At 31.1% G+C, this 15,262-nt stretch overlaps 1 protein-coding gene across 7 annotated transcripts in view; it reads left to right on the forward strand.

Moving 5' to 3' along the window:
- The window catches only part of S6kII (Ribosomal protein S6 kinase II), an 86,221-nt gene that overhangs the window by 58,228 nt on the left and 12,731 nt on the right, over nucleotides 1-15,262 (forward strand). For all 7 annotated transcript variants that reach the window (XM_085814170.1, XM_085814169.1, XM_085814168.1 and 4 more), the window contains 4 exons: nucleotides 3,471-3,560; nucleotides 8,277-8,435; nucleotides 13,671-13,909; nucleotides 13,995-14,112. In XM_085814170.1, coding sequence (XP_085670296.1) covers nucleotides 3,471-3,560; nucleotides 8,277-8,435; nucleotides 13,671-13,909; nucleotides 13,995-14,112 — 606 coding nt within the window. The remainder of the gene's footprint in view (nucleotides 1-3,470; nucleotides 3,561-8,276; nucleotides 8,436-13,670; nucleotides 13,910-13,994; nucleotides 14,113-15,262) is intronic.

Below are 15,262 nucleotides of genomic sequence, written 5' to 3' on the forward strand. Positions count from 1 at the left end.
AAAACCTCCTTTCTGCATAGAACTAACTTTAAAATTCTGGAATAAAAAGTGTTGGGAAATGAACTTTTAAATTAGAAGGAGAAACATTTCTTTCTTCCTGAAAATTGGAATTGAAATTTTCTAGCTCTCTTTCAGCAAGAGTTCTCAAAGCAGTTAACACTTGGTTTGTATTGGTAAAGGGAGTGTGAGCCAGGGAGTCAATATAGGGAATTATTTCTTCAAATCAGTTCGCGAGTGCATTGCACATCCCTAATGCATAATGCGCATGGTATAGGTTCCACCCCAGGCACATTGCATTGAGTGATAATAATGATAATCGCATTGAGTTACCTGTAAAACACTATGGGGAGATAATGCTGCAAACATAATTACAATAATTACAATAATACAAACATAATACATAAATACAACCGCCATTGATAGAGTGAAAAGAAAGCTGAGTTCAAATATCTGGCCTCAGAGTTCAAATTGCAGTGAACTGGCTAGCTGCATAAGCATTTTTGTGGTTTTTAGCAAGTATTGTGGAAGATGAATGCGAGACAGTGACAGTTTCTCTTAGAAAATCTTCTATGAAGACATTTTTGTTATTTAAGCAGATGGCTTGAAAAGTGAGTAAATAAACAAATGATTTAAATACATGAGTAAGCAGATTGTTGAAATTTGGGGAATAAGAACAAGAGATTCCTGAACCTTTTTTTTAGTCTTTAACTTATACTACAATAATTTTAATTCTGTCTATGTTAAATCTCTTTAGAACTTCCCTATCTATTATAATTCTTTCTTGAATTAGCTTTCAGTATACATTCGACATATATATAAGCATTCAAGTGATCGTCAGTCACCGATTAGGGCGACCAAATTTTTATTCGTTTCAAAGCATTTAATAGTAATTATAGTGCATTGATGAGACAAATAAGATTTGGTTTAGATTCTGGGCACACAAAGACTCTCTGCCTAAGGGGATAGATGCCTTCATGGAGGAAAGGAAAACTGGCTTGTATTCATATTACTGTGTGGAAAACCATGAAAACGTTGATGCAGCCAACCATCTCACTGAGGTTTGAACTCGGGTCAAAACACCAGCATTCAGCGATTTTACTGTTCAGCTGTTTGTGGGTGATAAAGAGCCTATTTTGTTTGTGGAAAATATTGTTGTTGCCTTCATGGAATCTTTCAGTACTAGCTGTTTCATGTTCTTAATCTTTACTTATTATCTCCAAAATCTGTGCCAAAATTCCATCTTTCTTTCAAAATTTTCCATATTGCAAAATTTACAAAACACTGTACCTTTTTGCTAAACTTTTCGTCTTGTATTTTTTACATAACCATAGGGCAGTAACAATAAGTGCTAATGAAACTGCCTTTGGAAAATCTTTTCCCCATTGATGATATTATAAAGAATTCAGAAGCATAATTAATAGAGATCTCTTCTAATATTTATCAATTTTATATGTTTGAGCATGGGTTGAAAGATGTTGCTGCACTTAAAAGTCCTCGGCATTCGCAATTCAGCAGCAGCCTTTTGAATTATATACTTGCAGGTGACACAATATCCTGATATAAAATATCTGTTTCTTCACAGTATTCTGTCACGAGCATTAAAAATCTATTAATACAGGCCTAGCATATATTTGGATTTCTTGATATCACTCAAGGTTGAAAATTCCAAAAGGGGGGGGGAAGATGATTGATGATACATTAAAATTTTTTGTGACTACTCAGGTTCAATAGATTGTTAATAATCTCAGTGATGTTTAGAAAACTTAATGAATGATAAGTGACATTTTCTATTTAAGGGGAACTTTTTGCTATTTATTCCTGTTTTTTTAATATATGCATTCAAAAATTTTACAACTGCTGTAATACACCAAAAAGAAAAGTACCTTGTGACAAATGGTTTTTATTTCTTTTAACTCGGTAAATCCCTTTACACTTCATTTTTTTTTTACCGTGTATATTAGTCTTATAATAATGGTTTTGACCATATAAGTCATTTAAATTTATATCAAAATTACCAGGTTCTCCACCTTTTTCTCCCTTAAGCTGAGTTTTGATTTATTATAAATTACATGAATTATGCATGTATTTTTAGATTGCTTAGTAAAAAATTAAACAACAGGACCTGATCACTGTCTAGGCCCCAAGGTTCAGGTTTGGGCCACATTTTAGAAGGCCCGAAATTTCTCATAACGCTGCTGCAGTTCTGTTGCACAAAAAGAAAGTAAGCATTGGCGGACCCTGAAAACGTACTGTGCTTAGGACTGCGTGAATTGGGCTCAATGAACAGTAACTGACATTTATTGTGACAGATCTTTGATTAGGTTGAAGTTGTCATTTGTGTTAAGGCCACCGTAGTTACAGATAGTAAGTTGCAAGTGCCCAGGCATTTGGTTTTTTTAAAAAAAGTTATGATTAGTAATAGGATACAAAAACTTAAGATTCTAAAAATATTTCGTATATCTGTCATATCATTTACAAAGCTAAAAAACTGGTAATTGCATTAAAATGTTCTGAGTCACTATATGATGGTTGTTTCAGATTGACTGATTGAAGATAAAAAAATATATAATTGCACTCAATTTTGTATGTTTCTTGTCAGGACCGGATTTAGATTTGACGAGATCCTAAGCTATTTGGGATATAGGGCCCTTTATAAGGTATTGTCAATAAGTCAATTTGTAATTGTTGTATTGTAAGTCAGTTTGTTTGATATGGTATATGGTACAAATTTTGGGAGTGGCCCCAAGAAAGGGGGGGCTCTAAGCTATAGCTTTTGCAGCTTATATGTAAATCTGGCATCTGGATGGTGTGCATTCAACATCTGGTGGTTCTAGGTGTCACCATTTTCTGCAATACGAGCAAGACACAAAAATACCTTACATACATAGTCTTCATTATTTAATAGTAAAGCTAGATCAGTAGGGAACATTTAATAGTATAGAATATAGGGAAATAAAAAAATAATTGCATAGTTAAATATCTAAATGGGAATAAAAAGGTGACTAAAAAAAATTAAACTATTATATATTGTTAAAATTATAGACATGGTTGGAAAAGTTTTTTTTTTTTAACTTGCAAAAGAATGAGTATGCTTTTTGGAAAGATTTGAAAAGAAATGTGGAAATTAATTTAAAAGGAATAGTTTATGAAAATAACACTTAATCAATGTACGTGCAGGAAGTTATGTATCATAATAGTTAGCAGTAATTATCTTGAAACACGTTTAGCTGTTATTTCAGGTATATCAATTTGTAGCGTCATTTACTATGCCATTCTTTTTACTTCATTTCATATGTAATTGAAATGTAATATTACATTTTCTGTTTGTGTGTACAACTGTGTGTACAATTACATAAATTTTACATTTTTTATTTATTATATAATTTTCACTTGTAAATATAGTTTGTAGTATAGCATAAATTTGATGGATAATTATCATGAATGATGGCTGTTCTTTATTTTTCTTACAGATAATAGACAAATCTAAAAGAGACTGTGATGAAGAAGTGGAAATTCTTTTAAGATACGGACAGTATCCAAATATTGTTACGCTATATGATGTAAGATCATTTCTCATATTGTCTTTTAGCCAATAACAGTTTAACTTGCAGAATAGTTACAATAAGGTGTTGATTATCTGAAGAGGTTCAAGATCAAAACACTGAAAGTGACAAACTCAGGGATGGGACAATAAACATTAAAAATGCAAAAACTGGTGGAAGAGCCTAATTATGGGGAATGAGGAATTAATAAGTGTTTCAGTTTTGATGCACGTTATCCTGAATATTCCTGATGCAGGTATTGTCCCCATATACTAACTATCAATAAACATCATACCCCACAGAATTCCAGACAATCTCTGGAGTCCAATTTTTTCTGTTTAGACAAAATTTAAATATATAGATTTTTTTGCCTTTGATATACGAGTTTACTCGTATAACTATTGCACACTCTACTTCATTATCATGTTTTGATCCAGCTGTATGAATTTCTGTCATGGGCTGTTTTTCATTTTTGTTTTCCATTTTAAAACAGGTATAGGTCTGGATATTTTGATTGATGAACAAAGGTGTTCTGCAAGTTCATAATCTGGTGCCTGTATTTGTAGATTTCCAAATGTTGAATTTTTGCAAAAGAGGAATACTTGATCTTTTATTGCTTCTTTTTCAACTGTGTGGAATAGAGATAGAATTCCTATCAATGTATTTAAAGCTTTTTGATGTAGTTATGTATAGTCTAGTAATGTTTAATAAGAATGGCCTTTGAATTGCTCCCTATTTTAATATTTTTCTTGTGTTTAATAGGATTGTCCAGTTGAACCTTTGCATTTTTCTAATATTCTGTGCAATTATTGAAGATTTTGTTGTATGTATTGTAAATGTTGCATTTAGTTTAATTTGTGATCGGTGACAATTTCAAGGAATTTATGTTTTAAAATTAAAACTTTTTTGTTTATTAAATATTTGGGAGCTTTGGTTATTTTGACCAAGTTTATTGAATATTAAAGCATGTTTAGCATAAAATGTTAAAGGTCTTGGAGGTTTTGTTTACATTTTTCATCATTATTCCACTTGTTCTTCCATTAATAATGAATGTGGTATCACCTGCAAATGCTGTTATTTCATTATGGTCAGACCAATTGTGTGATTTTATTAAATGTTACGTCCATGGATCAGCACTGAGACAAGATCTCTGAGGGTAACTGTATTTATGGTCTTGTTCAACAATTGCATTTTTATATAGCATGAGATTTTTTTTCTGTTCTTTAGAAAGTCTTCTAAAATTTGAAATATATTTCTTAGACATTAAATTTTCCTAAGTGTCTGCTTTACTGCAGGCCCACATGAAGTAAAAATGTTTTCCACAGATCGAGATACGGAAGGGATGGATGATGTTTCTTCTCTTTGTTATATTGATCTATGGCCACATTTATTGCATTTATTGTAGATTTGTTTGGTGAAAAACCATACTGGTTTTTGCTTATACAGTTTTTGTTGAAAAACCAGAATTTTGAGGATTTTCCCCAGTGCTGGAAGAAGATTTATTGGTCAGTATGCTGAGCTTTCAGAATCTTGATCTTTTTTGAAAAATAGGATTATTTGTCTTATTATTTAGGCAGTCTGGAAATGTAGTAGATTTTAAACATTTATTCAGGAAATCAGTAAGGAGCATGGGACATTTTTTTTAATTATTTCATAGATGTTATTGCATGATCCATCTGGTCCATGAGTTTTTTTATCAGGCAGTTACTTGATTGTTGTTTTAATTTCTTTCTTTCTTCCTGTCTCTCTCTCTGTAGGTATTTATATTTATTTTAACTAACAGTTTAAAGTTTGAGTTTAGACCTTTCCTGTAAGCCTTCATTCCCCTAATAGTCAGGGCCAGAATAATTAAATGTTGTAGCCCCCCCCCATGAATGAATGCAAATTTTCTATTTTGAAGTAAGTAGTTAAAAGCCGAGTTTTGGTAGGAGAAGAAAGAGTTATGCTTTAGCCGCCGTCTCTGCTGTAGGTACGTTTGCTTATTGCTGGTTCAAGTGGCTTTAATTGCATTTATCTGCTGCCACTAGCTTCAAAGGAGGGTTAAGTTACGGGATCTTGCTGAGCCCTGTAGGCTAGTTTTATCACTTATTAATATTTCAACTTTTAGTTTCAATTATTTGATTTTCAGTTACCACCCAAGCAGAAGCGAAGTTTGTTAGCGTCGAGTTGACACATTCTAACTTTTTTCAAAGATTTAATAAAGGGTACTTTAACCTTTCCTCTGTGTAGTTTTCTGCTGCTCCAGTATTCAGACAGAAATTCATTCACTGTACTCTCTCTCTCTCTCTCTCTCTTTTTTTTTTTTTTTTTTTAAGGTGGTCTTCCCCCCTTTTTTTAAGGTGGTCTCTTTTTTTTGGGGGGGTGGGGGATGCTGGAATTTGTTCTTATAGCTTTGTGTTCCAAGATGACTTCCTCATTAATATCTTTTTGTAGAGCTGCATCTATTATGTCATTTAAAGATTGTATTGGTACATCTTTATTGTTGGGAAAGAGTTAATTGGCAGGCTGTGGAAGTTTTATTTCTGATGGCTTGAATGCTTTTCTTTTACAAATTTTGTATATGATAAGGGTTTTTGTTTTGTGTGCAGAATGTTTTCCAACATTTGAGTTTAGTTTTCATTATTAGACGCTTGTGTTGTACTTTTTGTTTATCAAGCCTAGTTTCATCATTTAAAGCCTTATTTCATTTTTTTTCTTGTGATTTGGTTTTACTTTGTTCTATTCTAAGTTCAGATGTCCACCATTTTATTTTCATGGTTTTGTTTGGTTTAAAAATTTTTGTTACAACATTGTTACATTTTTATTGTTAAAAATCTTGGCAACTTCATTAACTTGAGTTAACAGCCTTTATCTTTTGATTAATTGGAAGTAGTTCTTTCTAATATCAGTGAATTTTTTGCATGAATCTTTTGTAATCGTATAGGGTTTGGTTGTAATATTTAAGTTCTGGTTTCCTATTTCAATAGTGAGAAATATATTTCAGTAGAGTCTTGTGGTAATGTGAGAGCTAAAATCCTTTCCTATAATATGAAAGTATTTGGGAAATTTATGATTGATTCAAATATTATATTCAAATAAGGATTTAGGTTTTCTTTTGGGGAGGAATATATGGAGGTAATTAAATGTTGCTGTTCTTTGTTATTTGAAGAAATTGTGACAGTGTCTCTATTTGTATAAATTAGAAGGGACTTTATTTTGGCATACTGTAACTGTTCTAGCCAAGATATTTTCTTCTATGTTGTATTAATAAATATTCCAGTTATCTGAAAATGCACAGACTTGCTTGCTAATGCAGTATGGATCTTGAATAGATTGAAGTTGTTTGATCATGTTTGATGAAAACATCAAAGTTTGGCTTCAGGTGGTAAAATTGTTCCAAACACATATCCAAGGAAAAAACAATGTTGCAAAGGTAAGATCTTTAATGTTAAAAGAAAATCTACCAAAACAAAGGACAGTTGCAAAATCATTAAAACTCTCAATATTAACTGTAAACAAATTGATTGATGTTCATTTGAGTCTTAAAAAATCTGCCTCATCTTTCTCCACAACCTATTGCCGAATGCACCACAGAATTCTTTACGAGAAGCATTTAGCTGGACAAAAATGAAAAAATGTTTCAATAAATGAATCTTGAATGTATTTAAATGACTGCAATAAAAAAGAGATGCATTTATTATCATCAAAGTGTGGGAATCTTAAATCATGGCTCAAAGAATCTAAAGAAATTTTTTCAAAGGGATTTAGGATTGTTGCTGGTTTTCATATAATATAATGGCAAATTAATAACAAATAGAGTGAAGAAAAATAAGATTAGCTACAGATATTATTAAGAACATATTTTACGCCTGATTTTCAAATATGAAACACCTTCTCTTTAACCATAATGCCGTCCATCAATAGAACTGCATCAAGACAAAGCAAGCAGCCACAAATCCACTGACTGCTAATTTCTTGGAAGAAATGGAACAATGTATAGGTATCAAGGCCATACACTTCACTCCTATCCCCACTAAATCTCTTGATGTTTATCGCCCATGAATTTTTGTGCACGAAGGCATGCTAAGAAGGCAAGGAGAAATACCTTAGAATTTTCAAATGTGTTCAATAATTTTCTGACATCCTGTATTAAATGTATAACCACCATCATCAATACTTTACTCTAATGTGTTCATAATGCAATTTATTAAAATAATGTATGAAGTTGTTAACTGTGGTTATTAAATGTGCTGTGTTTTACAAATTTTAAGTGAAATATTTAACTTAAAAAAATGTTCATTTATTTTCAAATCATCTAAAATTACCACTTGCAATTTTTTCTTCATGTAAGTTTAAACCAGCTTAGATGTAGAAAATTATTTCTGCAGTTCTTTAATATCCTTTTTAAAAATTAATTTGATTAAAAATTAAAACGAAATCTTGTCTTTGCAAATGAAATTCATTCTTAAAATTCAATAAGTGTTTTTTGTCTTAAAGTATATACTTATGGGCTTAGCTTGTCAATAATGTTATGTACTTTTTTTAAATTGCTTGTAAGGTATTTTAAGTTATTTATGGAAACTAGTAGAATGGACAATGCTTGAATTGCATTGTCCATTCTACTAGTTTCCATAAGTCGCTACTTGGAACTATCTAGTTTTTGAAAATTGACTTTCAGTTGTGTTTTTAACCCTGATGGGTTTTTTTTTTTTTTTTTTTTTTTTTTTTTTTAATAATTAGTTGTATTTCTTGTAGGTTTACGAGGATGCCTCTTCTGTTTATCTCATAATGGAATTATTGCAAGGTGGGGAGTTGTTAGATAAAATTCTGAGTAAAAAGTATTTGAGTGAAAGAGAAGCAAGCTCAGTCTTAGAAGTCATTGCTAAAACTGTGAAGTATCTTCATGACAATGGGGTAAGGTTTTTCTAATTATACTTGAAGATTATATAAATTACCTAATATTTTATAAGCAGTTAGAATTTATAGATTTTTCCTAATTAGTACGTAATATAACGGGTGGCCAAAGTGCGGCTCGCGAGCCTGATATGGCTCTCACAGGCAATTTGTGTGGCTTATGCATATAAAATATATGTATGAAATATGGTAAACTAAAAATATTTAATGTCAAAAAGGAAGTAATTAATTAGTTTAGACTCATTTTACAAAGTCATTGGGGATTTCTTTCTATTTAAAACCTCCTCCACTACTTCTGTAATGATGTAAATATGAACTTGTGGGTTTTAGAAAATCTAGATGCAGCTCTCGAACATTTCTGAATTCAAACATGCAGCTCTTATTCTCATGAAGTTTGGCCAACTCTGTAATATAGTATACTAATTTTCCTGTTTGTCTTATAAATAATTTTCAGATTAGATCCATACTGAATAAAATTAGCTAATGTATATGAAGATTACTCTTGTTGAGTTTGACAAGATTATAAGCAGTTGGTTAGAATGCTCTGCTTGAATTGCATTGTCCATTCTACTAGTTTCCATAGGTTCTATACTTCTGACCAAAGAATGTTGCTTATAATGTGTTAACACACCATACCTTATATATCACAATTGTCATTGTTGTGTCATAGTGGTGTTCACACTTGCTAAAATCTTAGGTGGTTTAGATAAGCAATAGCTTCTTAGGTAAGGGTAGGCTTATGGAGACATTAGGTATTTTCTGGAAGCAGGAAAGATGAAAAATATCAGCGCCTTCATCAGGAATAAAACCACGGACCTCTGGAATATGCACCCAGTGTGCAGACCACCACACCAAGAAGGCGGGGGAAATACCCTATATACTTCCCCTTTTAAAGGGCGACGGCGGTTTTTATGGGACCCAGTCGCCAAATCCTGGGTGAGGAGAATCATCATCCACCACCTTTTTAGTTCTGGTGCCACTGTGGAGACATTAGGTATTTTTTGGAAGCAGGCAAGATGAAAAATATGCAATGCCTTCGCCGGGAATCGAACCACACAGACCTCTGGAATACATGCCCTGCATGCAGACCACTACACAACGAGGGCACGCCAAGAAGTCGGGAGAAATACCCTATAGGCTTACGCTTAATACTTATCCTGCCTATATTTTCTGAGAAGTAAAGTGAGTACTTCATAGAAAATATGAAGACCCTTCTTTTTTTTCCCCCCACTTTGTTCATGTTTCCTTTGCTTTTTTGTTTAAAAGAGTTTTGTTTGTTTGTTTTTGCCACTGCAGAATTTCATATATTTCCTGATTTTTAGCCCAGTGAAATTAAAGTGTCTTGGCTTTCTCAAACATAGCTTATTTTATAACATTAATATGGATGTCAGGTGAAGAAAGCACTTCAGAGAGTGGGAAATAATATTAGTTATTTACTCGTAATTGGTCAATCTTCTTTTCCCTTACACCTGCCTTGTGTATAAGTCATAGATTTAGAGCATTAAAACAAAACTCGTAATACCACATTTGCAAGATTTTTGTCTCTGTTTATGCAATAATGCAAATGTTATCTTATCTAAAATAGTTAAGCTGATGTTGTTATCACATTTTCATCAGAAAGATTCATTTGGCCTTTTTTTCCCCCTGAATTTCATGTAATTGTGGAGGAATGTTGTTTTGTAAATTTTAAGTTTGTAAAAATATATTAAAAAGTTGCATGTTTATATTAAATAATTTGTTCGTGGTTTAAAAAATTAGTTTTTTATTATTAATGTTTCAGAGTGAATACAGGAAATACAAGGGGAAAATTTTTTTTTTTCTTGTTTTGTCAGAGCGCTGCAGTTTTGCGGTCAGCTTTGTTTCTTATTACTATGTAGAAGGAAGTATAGTAGAACTTCATGTGTCTCGTCTAACCGTGATCACAGCATATTGAGTATTCACAAAGTCCAGATTTATTTATTTATTTTCCTGTTGGCCAAAAATAGATTTTATAATCTATTTATTTTTTCTATTTATAATCTAATTATTTATGAAATCTGTTGATCCTTTTTCTTTCAATGTAAATTCTCTAATAAAAGACTGAATAAAAATGAACGGGAAAAGCAAAATTAATGTAGGAAGTCATAAACTTGGGTCAAGTAGTCTTGAAAAAGCATGAATTTGAAGCAAAAGCTTTAAAAATCTATTTCTCCATGCCATGAAATTTATTCACACCTGAATAGAAATGCTAACAAAAGAAAATGACAGATTTTGGTTTGAAAACAACATGCTCTTGCATGAAGCTCTCTGAAGATGAGGTTTTGCCACCCTACCCCCAAATGCTCTTGTAGAAATTTGTGCTTGGTAAGGATAGATATGAATCATATCTAAGATTATTAAATACAATTATGTAACAGATACTTTTATGAGTTACTTAACTCTTTTAATAAGCATATATTATGTATTGCTGCATGGTGAAAGGAAAAATATTTTGTGTGAGTGTGTGTACACATTTGAAAGGAAAAGAGTTTTGTTCTTTTGTTTACTTATGGAGCACCTTTTTTTTTTTTTTTTTTTTCACTCGGTCTTTGTTGTATAAGATACTTGCATAATACAGCATCTTTTTGTGATCTAATGATTATATTATATGGGGGGTTACCTTGCAACACTTTTAATGCATTGGAATACCCAAAGTGTGGGTATTTAATTATTTAGTAATTAAAAGTGTATATTTGATGAAGAAATAGTAAATGAGTGTGACAATGTTTTAAATGAATTCTGTTTTTCATTGCAAAAATCTGACTTTTAATACTGTTTTATAATCAATATTTATTTTTCTGGAATATTACAAATAATTTCTGTTTTAAGGCAACGTGTGCCAAACAATTTTTTTTATAAAAATGTTATTACTTTTTTCTTAGCTGGGTGTAAATGTCATCAACAGTGGATTTTTTTCATTTTGGCTGTGGCACACCATTGCCATCCATTGTTAAAGAACTGAAACATCTGCATCAGTAGAAAAATGAAACAAAAATAATATTCACTCATATAATTTAAAGCACAAAAAAGAAAAAGTTTGTTTTAGGGATAAATTATGCCTTAAAAACATTTAATATGAACATCAAAGCAGTGTTTATAACATACATGTGAAGAAATACTGCTGAAACCAACATCCCCAAAATACAGTTTCAGTTGTGATTTTTTGCATGAGTTGCATTAGTGGGCATTTCAGAGCTTCTTGCTCTGTTATAGACAAGTCTCATTATTTCATCATTAATTAAGTGTATTGGAATCCTGGAAAGTAATCAAACATTCATTGGTTGTCAATAACCTGTGTTTAAAGTGGTTGAAGTGTCAAATATAACGATTGAAGCACAATATTCAATGCCCATAGCCCCATGAAGGGGGGAAAAAAAAAGGTATTTAACTTGCGGTACTGAAAGAGGGCAATTCATAGTTATCACGAAAAGCTCGTTACATCAGATCGTGGACTCTTGAAGAGAGAGAGTTTGGAAAATAAAAGGAGGAGATCATTTTTAGAATCGGAGTGCCATTTTGCTTTTTCTTCAATGAGTAACATTTTGTGAACATGCAGCTAAGGATGCAGATATTTCCTTTAAAAAAAAAATGCATCTTTCTGTTTCATGATTAATATGATTCATATCCTTTAAAAACATGCATCTTTCTGTTTTGTGATTATATTAGTATGATTCTGACACAATATTTGGCAATTTATCGCTTATGCCTAACTAAAGGTAAAGTACCAAAAATTCCTCTGTTGACTGATAGTTTACCGAGTCATACTTATTTGCATGAATTTATGTAGATGCTGGATTAAAATCAGAAACTCAATCAAACAGATCTTAGCCAACAATGCTGTCCATTGGCCAACTTTTTTAAGATTGCTGTTTTTTAATTGTACTGGCATCTTCAGAATAAATGTTGCTTGTAACATGATTTTAAAGTGTGCCATTCTGCTTTAGTTCTTTGTTTACTGAAATAGCAAGCTAACCTAAGAGAGAAATTTTTTTATGTTGATTAAGATTTTACTCCCATTTTGATCTTTCTACAAGTAGAAAAGATTAATATTACTAATCAATTATTGCATCAGCAAACTAGAGCTGAGAAAACTTCAGCTAAAATCAGTTTCAACAATTCAAATATTTGTTGTAACTGACATTTTTTATGATGTTGGTTTGCAAACAAGGTACCTTATTCTCATTTTAGGAAATATGAGACATACATTGTTTCAATATTCATTTGCTTTGAAAAAGGTAACAAAACATTAGATATTTAAAATCAAATATATCACTATCCCTTTGTAAAATTTTTTTGAAGATCAAGTAAGTCTTTTGCTGAATACTTTTTTGTATGAATGTTTGTGCTTCTTTATGAATTTTTTTATGAATTATATGTTCTGCTGCTTTTAGTTAGATTACCACTTTATTTTGTAGAAGCATGGTAGAGATCTGTTAATAAAAGTGATGACTATTTTTATTCATGCTGCATGACTTTCATAATGTATGTGGCTGAATGACTCATAAAAAATGGCTCTTTTAAGGAATACTTCTGTTTTGACGTATTGTCAGTTTTACCGACCAACGTAACCATTTTTGTATGCATGCTTTTTGTTGTATTTTGTTATGGTTTGTATGGACAAATCTTGATTGTTTTTTAAAGCTTAAATATGTGCTTACGAGATTTACTTACAATAGAGAAGAAACTGAGGTAATATTTCTGCTGGAATGCAGTATTGTTAAATCACTAAACAATTAAAAGCGAATGCCATGAAATTTCCAGTAGAACAAGAGAGACTAAAACCTGCCTGTAGGTAGGTTTATTGATTGTATTTGGAATTGAAGTACAAAATATATATTTAATAATCATTGTTAATTTTCTTTTGTAAAGTTCATCGTACTGTGACAGGGTGATTGCATAAATACATAATTACCAAATTTAATAGATTATTAAATTAACTAAGTAAATCATTTTTATTTATGTATTCTTAATTATTTGTATTTATTTTCATATTTAAAAATTTTAGTGATGCCTTTTCAGAAATAAATAAGTAGCGAAAACAAATAAAAGCAGCAGATCGCATAATAACATCATTACCATTTTGGGGGGGGGTCTGTGTGTGTTTGGTTTAGATTAGTAGAAATTAAAAATATGTTAATTTATTTATTATTAATTTTTTGTTAATGTGTTGCCTATGGTTTGTCACATGTTCTTAAGCATTTAAATATTCTGTTACAGGTTGTACATCGAGATTTAAAGCCATCGAATATTATGTATGCCGATCAGTCAGGAAATCCTGAGTCTTTAAGAATATGTGATTTTGGATTTGCTAAGCAAATACGGGCCGAAAATGGCTTGCTGATGACTCCATGTTACACAGCTAACTTTGTTGCTCCCGAGGTCCTAAAAAAGCAAGGCTACGACGAAGCATGTGATATATGGAGCATGGGTGTTTTATTATATACAATGCTTGCAGGGTATTTTATGTTAACAAATTGCTCTAGCAAATTTCTTTAAATGTGTATCTTTTTCATGAAATTAAATGTGTTATCTATTTTTTAGTCATACTCCATTTGCTTATGGACCATCCGATAAGACGAATGAAATTTTGTCGAGAATAGGTGAAGGTCGCTTTGATTTAGCATCAGGAAACTGGGTTAATATAACTACAGCTGCAAAAGTAATTTGATAGTTTATTTCATTTTTGATATTTATGATTCAGATTAACAGGCATTGTGTTAACAATAATGTTTTCCCCTACCTGTCTTAAGTATTTTTGAGTTTTGAAAGTGAAGTTTGCATTTTTTACTTAAATTAAAATTATTATTTTTAAAATTGTTATTTTATTAGGAAATGAATTAAATGTATGCCACATTTTGTAACTACATGTATGGTGCCATATTTTGAAGTATGGTTCATATTAAGTCCACTGCGGTGAAATAATTATTGTAATAAAATGAGCTACAGGAATTTGTTTTCTCAAAAGTTCTAGTTACTTTGTACATTATTTGTGTATAGAGCAGTAAAACTTTTGAATTTTCTTTCAGGGTGTTTAAAAGTCTTAATTTTTGTAGTTGAAAAGTTTTTTAAAAAATTTAAATTGGTTTTTAGTTTTTAAATCAATTTGTTATGTGCAAGTTTATAGCTTAATTCAATAGTAATTGATGTAGCAGTTTATATTATTTTGTGAGCGAAATGCATATGCCATAAGCCTGATTAATATCACAATCAAGACTCAAACTTAAAAAAAAAAAAAAAAAAAAAAAAAGCTGTAAATAAATGAATTATTATAAGATAGATACTTAAGCTTTAAAGAAATAAAAATAGAAAACTGAGCTGAAGCTTCATAGCTTATGCACATGTTCACAACATTTTATTCTTGTATTAATTCACATATCATGCTAATGATGAACATTACCATATTGTGAATAAATAAAAATTAGAGCTTTGAACTTTTTACAAGCTTTTTTCGCTTTATTTTTTGTGTACAAGGTAAAATTTTGAAAAAAAATTTTGTTTCGAGAAAGTGTCTTAGCTATGACCGATAGTGTAGTGACGCTTAGTTCCTTTGCTATCTTTTAATGCAGATGTAGATTTCTACCACTGTAATGCAGTCTTTGTCAAGTTTTTTCATCAAACAGTGAGCCATTCAAGAATGATTATCTAGATGTAACACACTTTTTAACTGGAGTATCTAGAGTATGCACTTTTTAACTGGTGTCTGCCTGCAGTTTTTATAAAAATTCCTCAGCTTTCTTCTTATAAGTAGTTAATAAGAAATACAAAATATGCTGGTTTTAACAACTCTTCGATAACTGGATTTAGTCATA

Source organism: Stegodyphus dumicola, chromosome 3, assembly GCF_044657685.1.
Source record: "Stegodyphus dumicola isolate Sdum_Otavi_A_Nest chromosome 3, ASM4465768v1".
Lineage (NCBI taxonomy): Eukaryota > Metazoa > Arthropoda > Arachnida > Araneae > Eresidae > Stegodyphus > Stegodyphus dumicola.